Source organism: Mirounga angustirostris, unplaced genomic scaffold (genome assembly GCF_029215605.1).
Source record: "Mirounga angustirostris isolate CCGP_5_RB_7025 unplaced genomic scaffold, mMirAng1.0.hap1 SCAF_4, whole genome shotgun sequence".
Taxonomy (NCBI): domain Eukaryota; kingdom Metazoa; phylum Chordata; class Mammalia; order Carnivora; family Phocidae; genus Mirounga; species Mirounga angustirostris.
The window spans coordinates 78253740-78268892 of NW_026991712.1; the positions used below are offsets into that span (position 1 = coordinate 78253740).

Here is a 15153-nt window from a genome sequence, read left to right on the forward strand (position 1 = left end):
ACTACATATTTAATGCACTTTTAATAATCTGTGAACAACTTTTATGTGTTTTCTCTTTGTGCACATCAAAATTTAATTATTTCAAACAATGTTTACATATTATGCCACCTTTCTTGTTATTTTCCTTTCCTTTTCACATCTCCACACTTGTTAGTTTCTTAATAACAAAGAGAAAAAACAGCTCAAGTTGAACAAATGACAGGACAACAGAGTGGCAACCAATAAGTATGTGAGGATATGGATTACTTAGGGGCTTAGAACATAATAATCACTGAAAGGCACCTTATATTTGCATTGTGACATGTTGTTTTCAAAGAACTTTGCATGCCTTTTTTATTTAATAATCATATTTGGCCCAACTATATATTGCCTCAACTCTATGTTGAACAAGTCTTACTATTTCCACTTTATGAATGAGTCAAAAGATGAAGAATAGGTGTAAAATTCCTTATGCTTGTAAATTTTATACAACCATAATATCAAAACTATTTTATAAACAGAATAAAAGCAAAACTATCAAACAAATAAAATTTAGATGAACATGTTAATTGATGCTTTCCCCAAATGTAAATATCCCTTCCAAGTTCTGTCTGCCACAGTGAACAGCCTTCTGAGTTTTGGCTGGCATTGTCTGCTGTGTGATAACTCAGTCCTACAAACAACCTTTGATAGACCTCTGATCGCATATTATGCACACAGGTGCAGGGGTCCAATAACAGTAATTGTCATGAATAAGAACACATCATTGATGCCACGCTCTACACTTGAAGTTCACAAGTGAAGGACTAAAAGGGGAACAATAGAGAAAAGGTTAACATCTTGTGAACCTATAAGCCAGCACAGATTGATTAGATTGATCTCGGTTCCTTTATATCCAAATTCAGTAGGCTCATTCTTACTGACTTGTTTTTGAACTATCACAGGGTATGTCATGTTAGGTATATTGAAAATATTAGGTTTGCTCATAATCATTGCAATTATATTGACTGCTTGATTTGTTGATTAATCAATCCATCCCCTTATAAGCCAATACCCCACTCCCATCTTGCTCACTATGTTATGTAACTATAGTGCATTTACTATATATTTAATTAAATCATTTTATGATTCTCTTTCAGCTTTCTAATTTTTACATTAAGCACTCTTTTTAGCATCCATGCATGTGTCCATCCAGCCAATTCTAACTGCTGCCTGATATTTCATACTGTACATCCACCACATTTTTCTCACCTACACTTCCATTGCTGACAATTTTCCTTAATTCCTTCCATACAGAGTTGCAATGAACATTCTCATTTATACCCCTGATGGATTTGCATGAGAATTTCTCTAGATATATATGTGGGAATCAGATTGCTGGGTGAGGGGATGTGCACATATGTCATTTTACTAAGTAAAATCAAAATAAAAAATATACATATCCTTAAACAAAATCTTGGAAATAGGAGCATCACTTCTACATTCCCACTGGCCTACCCGTGTCCACTCACCCCTGCCAAAACTTGGCAGTAATCAGCTTTTTTCTTCTTGCCAGAATAAGCATAAAATGGTAGTTCATTGATATTTTATATTTTATTTCTGAGGTTTTAAGTGGTTTTCAAAATCTGTCATATACTTAATAACTTTTGGGGTTTCCTCTTTTATAACTTGCTTGTATATATTTTGTCTTAATGCATTACAGGAATTCCTTGAATGAAATAGAATATTAATTCTGTGTCAGATTAGAAATTATAGATATGTTACCTATTATGTTATTTGTCAACGACATTTTTACCTTTTTTATTTATGTCTTTCCTTGAATGGAAATTATTAATTTAATGTAATCAAATTAATCAATTTATCTTTGTTTTCTTTCAATTATCTTTAGCTATTATATAGTTAATCCAATGTGATTTTTGAAGTATAAAAGGTAAAACTGACCTTCTGGAGCTTTAATATTGTGGTCATGATAAGGACTGAAATGAATTGACAGTATAGCCTCTAACTCATAACTACTGCCTATAATCTAGTTTATCAAGAATGTCTTTCGGCAGAGACCTTGATTTTACTGGTTTTCTTATATCTGTATTACTGGTATTTTTTCTTGAAATTTTTTATGTTGGTGATCTTTTTAGAACAATGAACCAATCTAGTATGTATACATTGTCATAATATAGAGAAATTTTTTTTATAACAACCAGATGTAGAATGCTATTTGCATTCATCTTGCAAAATACATAAACATATATATACTTATTTACACATAAATATACATATATAATATTTTAATATTATATTGTATTACATAATATATGATATATAATATAAGTGATAATATGTAATCCACACACCTTCCTATTTTTATTTAAACTTCTCATTTTTTAAATATCTCCTTAATGACATTATTTTCAAATTCAATTTTTGGGACTATACTTACTCTTGTGTCCAATATTCAACAGTGCTAAGATTAAGTTATTGCTTTAATTATGTCATATAAATTCTTATACTTTTAATATTCTTAAAAATGAACTAAATAATATGGATATGCTCAATTATTTTTCTTATGTGAGTTTTTAATATCCATGATCATTTTTATTAGCATTTTGTTTTCTTTACCTTAAACTTCTTAAACCATCATCTGGAGAAGATTAAATATGTTGAAGATTATCGACTCTACTTTAAGTGAAAAGCTTTCTTTGTCTATAATATTCAACTTGATAGAATTCTCACACACCGAAGAGCTATAGAAAAAACATGAGTTATTTTTCACTGAAATCTTACTGAGAGTTCAATTCTTGCTTTAAGAAATCTCCATAAGGATGTGATGATATTTACTTCATTTTAATGTTTCACATTAAAGCAAGGTGGCTGAAAAGATAGGCATTTCTTACCTTTCTGAAGATGACAAATTACTAACAGAGTTCAATCCCATTTGAATCAATGTTGTAAAAAAAAGGAAATATTTCACATAGCTTTACTAGATTTTTGGAATGCCTTAGTTCCCTAAATAATACTGTTATTGTTTCTGGAAACTTTGCTTCAGGATAATTACCTACTCTTCTGCAATGGACAGTATCATGTGGACACTGTATAGCATTTTTATTGTCTTGGAAGTTTCTGTAATGTCATTTGTATGAGATCATTCCTAACTTCAAAGTCTGTTTGATACTTTTAATCATGGAATTGATTTTCAAAGCCATACAGGGTAGACAAGCTGGCGATGACTTTGTTGAATCATCCATTCTTGGTGCTGTACAGAGGGTTGACAGTGCAATTAACTCCACACGAAGACATTTGTTTTCACAGTAAGAATTTATTTCATTTTGATTACAAAATTGTTTTCACTTCAGTCCTACTTGGTTTTTATAATCTCCATAAATCACAGCAGGCATCGTGCATAAGATTGCCAAAAGCGGGTGTTTTCTTCAGTCTGTGTGTGTGTTATCACCCTCTGGGCTACCCACCATTGCCAGCTCAGTCTTAAAGAAAATGAAACTTGCTCCCCACAGAATCTAAATGGCATAAGTTTACATCACAGATCCACTCTATGTGGTCCCATGATAGGTATCAGGTAATGGGCTCTGTTAGGTCAGCATCCACCAGGGTCAGACCCAGTGCTCCTGCCAATCCAGGAATTGAGAGTGATTGTCAAGTTGAACACATCTGGTCATAAACTGGTAGCTCACAGATGAAAGTTTTGTTTAGGATATGTAGTACTTTGGTTATTTTAATTTGAACCAGAACATCTTTAGAGTAGTGAAGCCTTCAGGTTCTATAAAGTCCCCATCAGTCCTGATGGAGGTACAAAGGATGCAGTTTTGCATCACCTGAACATATTAATGAAAACATGACTGTTGTCTTTAAAGTCAAATGAAGTATACACCCAGTCTTTGCAGCTGTTGGTCTAAAAGGAATATCTTATAATGCCATAATCAAGTATAGCTCTGTTCTTGCATACCCACAACAGCATGGCTCGCTGATCATGGACTTGTGTTCTAGAGACATATAGCTTATTTATATCCTTATAGTGATTCCTCACTTCATCACTTCCTATCTGGGTGACCTTGGGCAAGTAACTAAGCATCTTAGTACCTCACACTTCTTGCCTGTAAAATGGAGATAGCAATAGAATCTGTTTCATGGACATACTTGTTAGGAAGATTGAATAAGTTAATACAGATAGTGTCTCAACAGTGTCTGCCACATAGAAAGGGCTTAATTAAAGTGAGCTATTAATATCATTACTATTCTATGATCTAAAGTTATTACGATTTCTGATGTAGAGGACCAGACACGCCTTCGCTGACCAAAATCTCTAAAATAGTTTCACATTCTCAGTGACTAATATTCTTTTAACTTAATTAGTTTAATTCCTCAATGCATATGCTGGTTGCTAGGCTTGGTACATAGAATATAAAGATGTATAAGGCACCATCTCATCCCTGACAGTCTTTTTGTAGCAGAAGAGACAATATGTCAACAATTTAAGTACATCTTGTTGTGTATGTAATAGATGTATGTGAGCATACAGACGTAATTGAGAAGGTGGTAGTTTGTCAGAGTTACCAGGGAGACTTTTTGGGGAGAACAATGCCTGAGCAGGGTTTTAAACGTGAGTGGGAATTTCCAGCATCTTCCAGGCAGTTACATTTGAGGAAAGAGAATACAGACAGTGCCAATGTCCAGAAACTGAGTGTCTTGCATACTGTTTCAGAGGGTTTACTGAGCCCCCTCAGACCTATGTGTGGACCCCACAAGCTTATAACTTTCACCATAAATGTTGCCTTTTATAGAAAACTGTTCTTTAAATCATTGATTCATTAAAAATATATCTTTTGAGTTCAGCACTGTCACTGGCATTTGGGTTTCACTCATTAATAAAGTAGGAAAAGAACTCTCAGCTCCCCCTGTGAAGCTTATTTTCTGGTGGTGAAGCTTTTCTTCTTGATTGTTTGGGAAATGTATTCGTAAATGCACAGTGAGATTCATGGATTCTGCAGTTTTGCCTTGTGAACAGTAATGTCTTTTGTCATTTGCAGGAAACCTCGCACCCCTAGTGATCTGCTGGCTCAGTTTCATTATCCGTATGACCCGTTTACTGTAGAGACAGCAAGAGCTGGAGAGATTTTTGAGCACACATTTCTGCTGATCCAGGAACACGTGAAGCAGGGGCTCACTGTTGATTTGGAGGGCAGAGGTCAGCTTCTGGGGTGCATTCTGTTCTCAGCCTACTGTCAGTAGCAAAACTGATCACCCTTCAGTTTTTAATCTCCAAATCACCATGTGATATAGAAATTAATTTACCATTTTACCAAATGAATGCAGATGTTTCTCGTAAGAAGTATAATTCAAAAGAAAGGATGATAAATATATATTCAAACTTGTCAACTTCTAGCAGCTATCTACGTCAAGTAAATCTAGGGGGCCCATTTTAGGTGGACGTTTTGAATCCAAAAGATATTACTCTTTCCTATGAAAAAGGCTTTAGTCCTAGGGTAATGTTCCTCTCCTTGTTATTGGAATCACCTAAACCATTCAGTGAATTTATTTGAATTCCTTGCTCTACCTATAACGTATGTATCCCTCCCAAATCATTTTTGTTGTTGTTGCTATACTGAAGTTCTCATGTACTTTTCCCAAAACCAGACATTTATTTAGTAAATGTCAAATGAGAATGATTTAGAAATCTTTCAGATTTTCTAAGTCTTTCTCTTTAAAGTGAAGTAAAAATATGATCCTTTGCTATACACTATTTGTTCTGTGAGCACAACAGCAACTTCTAGAGGTTTACCCTTTCTTTACTCCCCTTCAGAAAATAACCCCCCCCCCCCAAAAAAGAAAAGAAACCAAGATACAGTGCACAAGCCCCTTTCTGTGTGTGGCTCACCCATTAGGTGCCCTATACAATTACTCAAAAAGCTCTATTTAATAGCTCCTAATGATCCATTATGTCTTGGGTTTTGGAGTTTCCTTAACTAAAATATCCAAGTGAAATTTCCATATAGTCCATATTAGCGCTTGAATCAAATTTCTGGCTGTTTAATTCTGAGTCTTACCAGGGATGAGTTAGCTGTGGTCAGGTCTGCAAAAAGCCCAGCTCCAGGTCAGGACAAAGGGCCTTTGAGTTCTCTTCTCACACATATCTATTGGAAGAAACAATTTTCAATAATAACTTAATCTAAATTCATAACTAGAGAATAAGCAATCAATATCTACAGAGATTTAACTTTGCTAAAATATACATCCATTGTTTTTGGTGTTCATTACCAAACTGAGTATACATTCTCATCTAAAATATTCAAGAACTTTAACACAATTTTCTCAAGAAAAAAACATTATGTTGTTCTACCTCTCTTTTATTATTTGTAAAGCTAAAGGACTTTATTTATTTTTTTTCCCTCCAGGATCATTTTGCCCTAAAAGTGAACCCAGGATCTATGTCTTTATATACAGAAAGATTATTGTATTTATGCAAGATTAAGATCTCTCAGTGTCCAGCCAGACAGAGACCAGCTTACACAGATAAAGGACAAATGGTCCTGGTATCATTAGCCAGTTTCTGATGATTAAGTGGGGATGATAACTCTTACCAGCAAGACTTAGTGAATAGTTTCTGCAGATTTAGGACTATGCTGCAATTTTAAGCTCTGTTAAAACAGTGGCTCCCAAACACCTCCAGGTTGTATTGCACATTCCCTGGGGGATGACAGCTTGTGGTAGTTTACAAGTAACTGCTTAATCCGTTCATATCAACTATCACGCAGGTTAATATTCACACCACCACACTAGCACATTTTAGACCCTGTCTTCTAGGAGCATAAAACCTGAAAGAAAGAATTCTGAAATGGGAAAAAAAAATATTACAATCTTGTGATGAGGACTTACCAAATCCTTACCAACATTATATTGGTAAAGTCACAGAATTAGGAGTTTGGTGGAAACTGGGACATTTCTCTCCTTTTCTGTTCGTTCTAGCAGTCATTGCTCATAAGAGAAGCATCACTAAGTAACCCCCCTTTTAATTAAAACTTTTGGTTTTGTCCTAATGAAATGTGGTGGATGTAGGAAAGATTTCTGCCCGCCTAGAGTGGCCCATCCTTACGGCACCTGGGCTTGAGGTTCCCCCTCTCACTCCACCTCAAGGACAGCTCTCTTCATTGCCCTTGCTGTTCCGTGTTTCAGAGTTCCGCTACAATGACTTGGTGTCCCCGCACTACCTCAGCCTCATAGCCAATATATCTGGATGTACAGCCCACAGGCAGGTGCCCAACTGCTCTGACATGTGTTTCCATCAGAAGTACCGAGCCCAGGACGGAACGTGCAACAACCTGCAGCACCCCATGTGGGGTGCATCCCTGACCGCCTTTGAGCGCATCCTGAAGCCTGCCTACGAGAACGGCTTCAACCTGCCGCGTGGGGTCAGCCGTCAGGCCCTGTCAGGCCGGTATCCCCTCCCACCACCCAGGCTGGTCTCCACAGAGCTGGCAGCCACGGCCACAGTCACCCCTGACCATAGATACACACACATGCTCATGCAGTGGGGCCAATTTTTAGACCACGATCTGGACCACACAGTGCCTGCATTGAGCACGTCTCGCTTCTCTGATGGGCGGCCGTGTAGCTCGGTGTGTACCAATGATCCTCCTTGCTTCCCCATCATCATTCCTGACACTGACCCCCGAGGGACCCGAGCACCGTGCATGTTCTTTGCACGCTCCAGCCCCGTGTGTGGCAGTGGCATGACCTCCTTGGTGATGAATTCAGTCTACGCGAGAGAACAGATTAACCAACTCACAGCCTATATAGATGCCTCTAATGTCTATGGGAGCTCGGAGAGGGAATCCCAAGTTCTCCGAGACTACTCAGAGCCTCGGGGACTGCTGAGGACAGGCTTGCCGTGGGTGCCATCCGGAAAGCCCTTACTGCCCTTTTCTGCGGGCCCACCCACTGAGTGCACAGGGTGGGAGCAGGGTAGCCGCAGCCCCTGTTTCCTGGCTGGGGACCACAGGGCCAATGAACAGCTGGCCCTCACAGCCATGCACACCTTGTGGTTTCGGGAACACAACAGGGTCGCCATGGAGCTGTCTGCCCTGAACCCCCACTGGGATGGAGACACCCTTTATCATGAAGCCAGGAAGATTGTGGGTGCTCAGCTGCAGCACATCACCTACAGCCACTGGCTGCCCAAGATTCTGGGGGAATCTGGCATGAAGATGCTGCGGGATTACCAGGGCTACAACCCCAATGTGAATGCAGGGATCCTTAACTCTTTTGCTACTGCAGCCTTCAGATTTGGTCACACGTTAATCAATCCTATTCTTTACCGACTGAATGACACCTTTGGAGAAATCCCTGAAGGCCACCTTCCACTCCATAAAGCTTTCTTTTCACCCTCCAGAATAATCGAGGAAGGTGGGATAGATCCACTCCTTCGGGGGCTATTTGGTGTGGCCGCTAAATTGCGGATGCCCTCCCAACTGCTCAGTTTAGAGCTGACTGAGAAGCTGTTCTCCACCGCCCACTCTGTGGCCCTGGATTTGGCTGCCACCAACATTCAAAGGGGGCGAGACCACGGGATCCCTCCCTATGCTGACTTCAGAGTTTTCTGCAATCTGACTTCTGTTGAAAATTTTGAGGATCTTCAAAACGAGATTAAAGATTCAGAGATTCGACAAAAACTGAAAAAGTAAGTGTGCAAGTGTTGCTTAGATTTATATATTTCTTGGGAGAGGGAGAAGTGTTACAGTGTGATTGGATTTGGTTGCCTGGGGATGTTATTGCAGAGCCTTTAATAATTGTTATCTTGGGAGAAGCCAAATATTAAAGGAAGGATTTCTAGAGACTAAGCAGTAAACGCCTTTGTCCACCCACTTCCTTTGTAAATGTAAATATTGCTGCCTCCTTGCTAATACTTGCTAGCACATCTCAACTAAGAGAGGTTGGCATGTTTCCTGCATTCCTGCTGTGTGGTAATCCAATCAAGGCCTTTTTATTGATATGATAATGTCACAAGTTGGCTTTTTTAGGCAGAGCAAAGTAGTGAAATGAAAACAGAAATTAGTTTTTGTCAAAAGAACAAATAATTCTAAATTTATCATCAGAATGTTGAGTCGAGGCTTATTCACTACATCATTAGTGCCTTTCAGTAAAGTATTAATATTATGTTCTTTACAGGTGAGATTCAAATTTCCTTTTAACTTACAGGTATGGGATGTTTCCAGGAAACAACTATAACTGCTCTTCATGCTCACCACCCTTCATCCTCCAAAATAGTTAAAAATAATTAAAGAAATGTTTTATTAAGAAGTTTTGTCTATAGTTGGCTAAATATTGAAGACTAACATGTTTACTAATAGCTTATGGTATATTAATGTGCAATCTTTCAGAGAAGCTTAAAATTGCAAATTATGGAGCTAATTGTCAACATGAGGCCTTTATTTTGTAATACTAAGGGTATGAATGTTTTTATGCCACTAGAATTTGCTTCATACTTATGTAGAATATTAGACTAAGTAAATGTATAATATATGTAGAACAAATCAGAGTATCATGCAGATTGAATTTGCAAGAACATTGACTTTGGCTTCATAGAGACCTGGTTTAAATCTCCATTCCACCACCTATTAGTACTGAGAGCTTGTGAAAAGTATTTAAACAGTTTTAAATCTCAGAATATCTATAAAATGAAAAAAACACTGCCTCCTTCACAGAGATGTTCAAAGGTGAAATTATATAGAATGTATCAAATACCTAGTTCCATTCTGGTGCATCATAGGTAATCAGTAAGTGTTATCTGTGGATAGATTTATTATAACATTATCGTTTCAGTTGTCAGCATCATTATTAGATTGCACGTATGCTCTGAATCAGCCTTGTGCTAGGCACTGAGACCCGAGATGAAGGAAATAGCATTCTGGAGATCCAGACAGCATGCTGGGATGGCAGGGGGCTGGCAGTAATCTGTGCGGAATGGGCTGTTACAGAGATGGGAATTGAATGTTATGGGAACACAGAGCTGAGAAATGGGAGGTACGTGTAAGAGTCACAGCAAACTACTGCTAAAAGATGCCGTTTGATCTGCTCTTGGAATTTTCTGAGTGTGATAGTTGAATGAAGTGGGAACAGCAGGCAGTATCCCAAGGAGAGGGAAGGAAGCAGGAAGGTGTGGGGCTGCATGGCATGAGGGGGTAGAAATGTGACAAGGGGAAGCTTTTAAAGGGCCCTGCATGCCATGCAAGGGAGTTTGATCTTCATCCTGTGTTTAAAGCAGGAGAGTGACTCTAGGAGAGACTTCCCTGTGAAATGCTAACCTGCACAAGATGTCCTGGGAAAAGGAGAAGCTAGCAGCAAGGAATTCCATGGTTTCAGGAATACTCCAGGTGAAGCAAGACAGTGTAGATAGGCTTTTAGCAGTCTGTGCAACACTATCATTATTTTAAATGTTTCCTGTAAGCACATTGTCTACATTGAATAAACCTGGAGGCAAGTCTTGCTTTGCAGTTCGTTGGGGTCCCACTTCTCAATTTGCAGCTAATTTGTAAATTCCCACCAATTACAGAGTAGCAGAAATGTGTTCTTTTAAAATGTTCCCATCACAAAAACTCCTCCTGAGTCCTCTGGCTCTCATGTGCGATGCAGCAGGCTGCTTGTCATCGCCACACACAGCATTAGGCTGGAACATGGATGCGGACTGTCCGCTGCAGGACACGTCCTCCCAGTGGCCAGTGCGAGGCGTGACTGGCCTCTGGGATGGATAGTGGCCCATACACTGCACATTGCGTGTTCACATGCCTGGCTTTCTGTGTGCTCCTTTCAGGCATTTGGAATGTTAACACTGTGTCTTCTGAAACCGCAACAAGGAGTCTTTATCCTTGCTTTGGGGAATTTTTGAACTGCGGGAACTTTGTGCAGCCTGGTGCGTGGCCTCTGCATGAGGACAGCAGGACTGACCAGCATGAGTGGGTGTGGGGAGGCCAGGAAGCCGAGCTACCCTACTTTCCTGTTAGGCTGCCAGGTGATTCATTCAACCGTGAGCACAAAATAGATAAGTTGGAGTTGTGTTTACAGTCTCCATCTTCATATCTGTAGACTGCAGTTTGTCAGGAGCTGATTTCACCAAGGAGGGTGGCATGGCTTTAAATATGACGATTTATACAGTTATTTCTTTACCCTCTCCTGTTACTTGTTACTTCTTCTCCTTTCTGTGTTATTTTGCAAGTGTGGTTTTAAGTTTGTTTCTAAACCACTCCAGTCAAAACTGGAAACAAGTAGAGCATATCATTAAATCAACAAAATAAATACTGCCCTGGAACATTAAAAACTCCATATTTTAGATAATTAGGACAGCTTAAGAATTGGCTAAAGCAGAGAATCATAAAAATAATGCATATGCACGTCTTAGGTATTTTAACTTCACACATTTGAGCGCACATAAAGTCCTGTAACTTGAGCTTTGGGGCAGCAAGTGGGGGTGGGTTGCAAAGTCTGTGTTCTGGTTTTGTCATTGCTGCTTTGATACAGACCTGCTGACTAGAATTCATAAGCTTATGCCCAGGCTGAATCTTTTGTGTGTGTATAAGATTGTTCTGAAAGGGGAATAGGAATTTTCCAGGGAAGTGATGGTATGAATGCACATTCCTTGTACGTGTTTCTGTCATTCCCCCGTAGTTATAGTTACGTAACATGCAACTAATTGGCATTGATGTTTGACTTTCCTTTTGACAACCTTTCCCAAAACACTGAATTTGGTTTTCACAGGAATAAGTAGTCTCCTTTTTTACACAAAGGCCTCATTATTTTATGTAACATTTAATTAAATTACGTAATCCAAATCACAAGTATGACTGTGATAAAAGCAAGTTGGTAAACTCCGCCGACTCCCTGCCGGCAGCTCAACAGACTGCAGCTGCAACTTGGACAGGAGCCCCTAACCCCAGGGTCATTAACTGTCATCTCTGTGGGCCAGAAAGTGAGGATTCTTAGGGAAGAAGAGGTTGTTTAAAATAGCTGATACATGCTGTAGGTAATGGGGGGGATGGAGAGGTGGTGTCAGGAGGCCCAGGTTCCTTCTCTCTGGACAAATTGAGTTGTGCACTCTTGGACGACTTTAGATTAGTTTTTGTTCTCTCAACTGTGAAGTGAGGCTGTTTCACTAAAAAGTCCTTGAGGTCCGGGGCGCCTGGGTGGCTCAGTCGTGCAGCGTCTGCCTTTGGCTTAGGTCATGATCCCAGGTCCTGGGATCGAGCCCCGCATCGGGGTCCCTGCTCGGCGGGAAGCCTGCTTCTCCCTCTCCCACTCCCCCTGCTTGTGTTCCCTCTCTAGCTGTCTCTCTCTGTCAAATAAATAAATAAAATCTTAAAAAAAAAAAAAAGTCCTTGAGGTCCTTCTAGATCTAAAATCATATATATAATGACTATGTGATATAATAAAATGATAATTCAGAAGGTGCTCTTTAATTAATAGTTTTAACTCACACATAATATCTTCATATTCCAGAATATATCCCCTCATCTTTATGTGTCATCAGGTGTACAAAGCTAATGATTTTTCTTCACTTCACTTAATTTTGAAGGCTTGTGTCAGTTTACCACCCAGGAGTAAAATCTGATTTTCCTTGTACCTTCACACTGGATCTTTTAGGTAGCTTTAAAAAGCCAGAACAACATGTGGAAACCATGCTACAACTTTCCTCTTGAATCACCAACAGTTTTGCCATGAGGAATACCTGGTCTGTCACAAGAAAGCCACATTGGGACATTGTTTTAGTCCGCTTTCAGTTCATTTCAGTAAGATTGGTGAGATACTTTGGATTCTCCTCAAGGAGCTCAGGGCCTGGGATGTGGGGGACTCACAAGCCACATAACCCTGTCATGTCACATGTGGAGCAGTGGGATCTAGGAAATCAGGACGTATTCCTTCAGGAAGGTGGTGTCAAAGTTCCGTCCTCCATATTGTTTTCCACAGCGACTGCATCAATTTACCTTTCCATCAACAGTGCGCCAGGGTTCCTTTTTCTCCATATCCTCACCAACACTTATTATTTCTTGTCTTTTCGATGTGACCCATTCTGACAGGTGTGAGGTGATATCTCATTGTGGTTTTGATTTGCATTTCCCTGATGATGAGTGATGTTGAGCATACAAACTGGCAAACCACTCTTAAACAGAGAACAAACTTCTTCTTTGCCGATTTGGATGCCTTTTATTATGCAGAGAAAGGGCAACCCTCCTACACTGTTGGTGGGAATGCAAGCTGGTGCAGCTACTCTGGAAAACAGTATGGAGGTTCCTCAAAAAGTTGAAAATAGACCTACCATACGATCCAGCAATGGCACTACTGGGTATTTACCCCAAAGATAGAAATGTAGGGATCTGAAGGGGTACGTGCACCCTGATGTTAATAGCAGCAATGTCTACAATAGCCAAACTGTGGAAAGAGCCAAGATGTCCATCGACAGATGAATGGATAAAAAAGAAGTGGTATATATATACAATGGAGTATTATGCAGCCATCAAAAGGAATGAGATCTTGCCATTTGCAATGACATGGATGGAACTGGAGGGTATTACGCTGAGCGAAATAAGTCAATCAGAGAAAGACATGTATCATATGACCTCACTGATATGAGGAATTCTTAACTCAGGAAACAAACTGAGGGTTGCTGGAGTGGTAGGGGGTGGGAGTGATGGGGTGGCTGGGTGATAGACATTGGGGTGTGTGCTATGATGAGTGCTGTGATTTGTGCAAGACTGTTGAATCACAGATCTGAAACAAATAATACAATATATGTTAAAAAAAAAGAAAAAGATAGCAGTGGGGGAAGAATGAAGGGGGGAAATTGGAGGGGGAGACGAACCATGAGAGACAATGGACTCTGAAAAACAAACTGAGGGTTCTAGAGGGGATGGGGTGGGGGGATGGGTTAGCCTGGTGATGGGTATTAAAGAGGGCACGCTCTGCATGGAGCACTGGGTGTTATGCACAAACAATGAATCATGAAACACTACATGGAAAACTAATAATGCAATGTATGTGATTAACATAACAATAAAGAATTAAAAAAAAAAAACAGAGAACAAACTAATTGTTGCCAGAGGGGAGGGAGCCGGCAGGATGGGTGAAATAAAGAAAGGAGATTAAGAAGTACAAACTGCCAGTCATAAAATAAATAAGTCATGGAGAATGAAAAGTACAGCATGGGGAATATAGTCAATAATATTGTAATAACATTGTTTGGTGACTTATCCTGGTGAACACTGGGGAATGCGAAGAATTGCTAAATCACTTTGCTGTACACCTGAAATGCATATAACATTGCATGTTAACTATACTTCAACACAAAACAAAACAGACCCAAAACAACTCAGTCTTAACAGAGGAGTGGCGATTACCCATGAGAGACTGTCATCTGAGAGGGCAGACCGAGGTCATTCGAGATATAAGAAATACGGAGGAAAGACCTGGCAGGCAGGCACCAGAGCTAGGGTGATAAGCAGGAGAAAGTGGAAGCCCTTGGTTTTGCGGGCTTGTAGGACGCCCTGCATGGAAGCGTCTAATCCTAGAATTAGCATCTGACCCATCCCACTCCAAAGATATTAAGACTTATGGGTGAAATGGACCCTTTTTTCCTAAGTGAAATTGTAGACAGAGCCCGGATAGATAAAAGGGAGATCAACAAGAGTTCTAGAAGAAGCAAACAGGAGCAGTGCCAAACCCTTTGACTTCCATTGTGCTCACTTCACTTCTCTTGGACACGAAGACCTACAGCCTTTGCTAGGATTGTGAAATGCACAGGCTTCTTACTTCTTTCAGTACCAAGAGCTGCAGGAATTTCTTTCTTTCTTTTTCTCCTCCCTCTCTCCCTCCTTCCCTCCTTTCCTTCCCTCCTTCCCTCCTTCCTTTCCTTTCTCTCTTTCTTGTCAAAAATGTTTAAGTTTTCAAAGAGTTGTTTAAAGACCATATGAAAATGAGTCATTTCTTTTTTATAGGATTATTTTTGCTCTAAAAAATCATGCTATATTCTTTGCAAAACATATAATGAGCTGATTGTGAGGATTAATTATCCATTGAGTGGTGAACATAAATTCTCAAACAGAGAGAGGCCATTTTGATGACTATTTTTGAATCCCCTTTTGAAAATATAGTGTGTGGATTTTTTGTGGGTATGGTTACTTT

The 15153-nt window shown here is 39.6% G+C and overlaps 1 protein-coding gene across 7 annotated transcripts in view; it reads left to right on the forward strand.

The window, feature by feature from the left end:
• PXDNL (peroxidasin like) overlaps nt 1–15153 on the forward strand; it is a 509349-nt gene that overhangs the window by 409594 nt on the left and 84602 nt on the right. For 6 of the 7 annotated variants that reach the window (XM_064588349.1, XM_064588346.1, XM_064588351.1 and 3 more), the window contains 3 exons: nt 3176–3284; nt 5019–5176; nt 7162–8665. In XM_064588349.1, the coding sequence (XP_064444419.1) occupies nt 3176–3284; nt 5019–5176; nt 7162–8665 (1771 nt within the window). Of the gene's footprint in view, nt 1–3175; nt 3285–5018; nt 5177–7161; nt 8666–9183; nt 13618–15153 lie in introns of those variants that run through there. The other variant, XM_064588350.1, reaches the window with a different exon arrangement.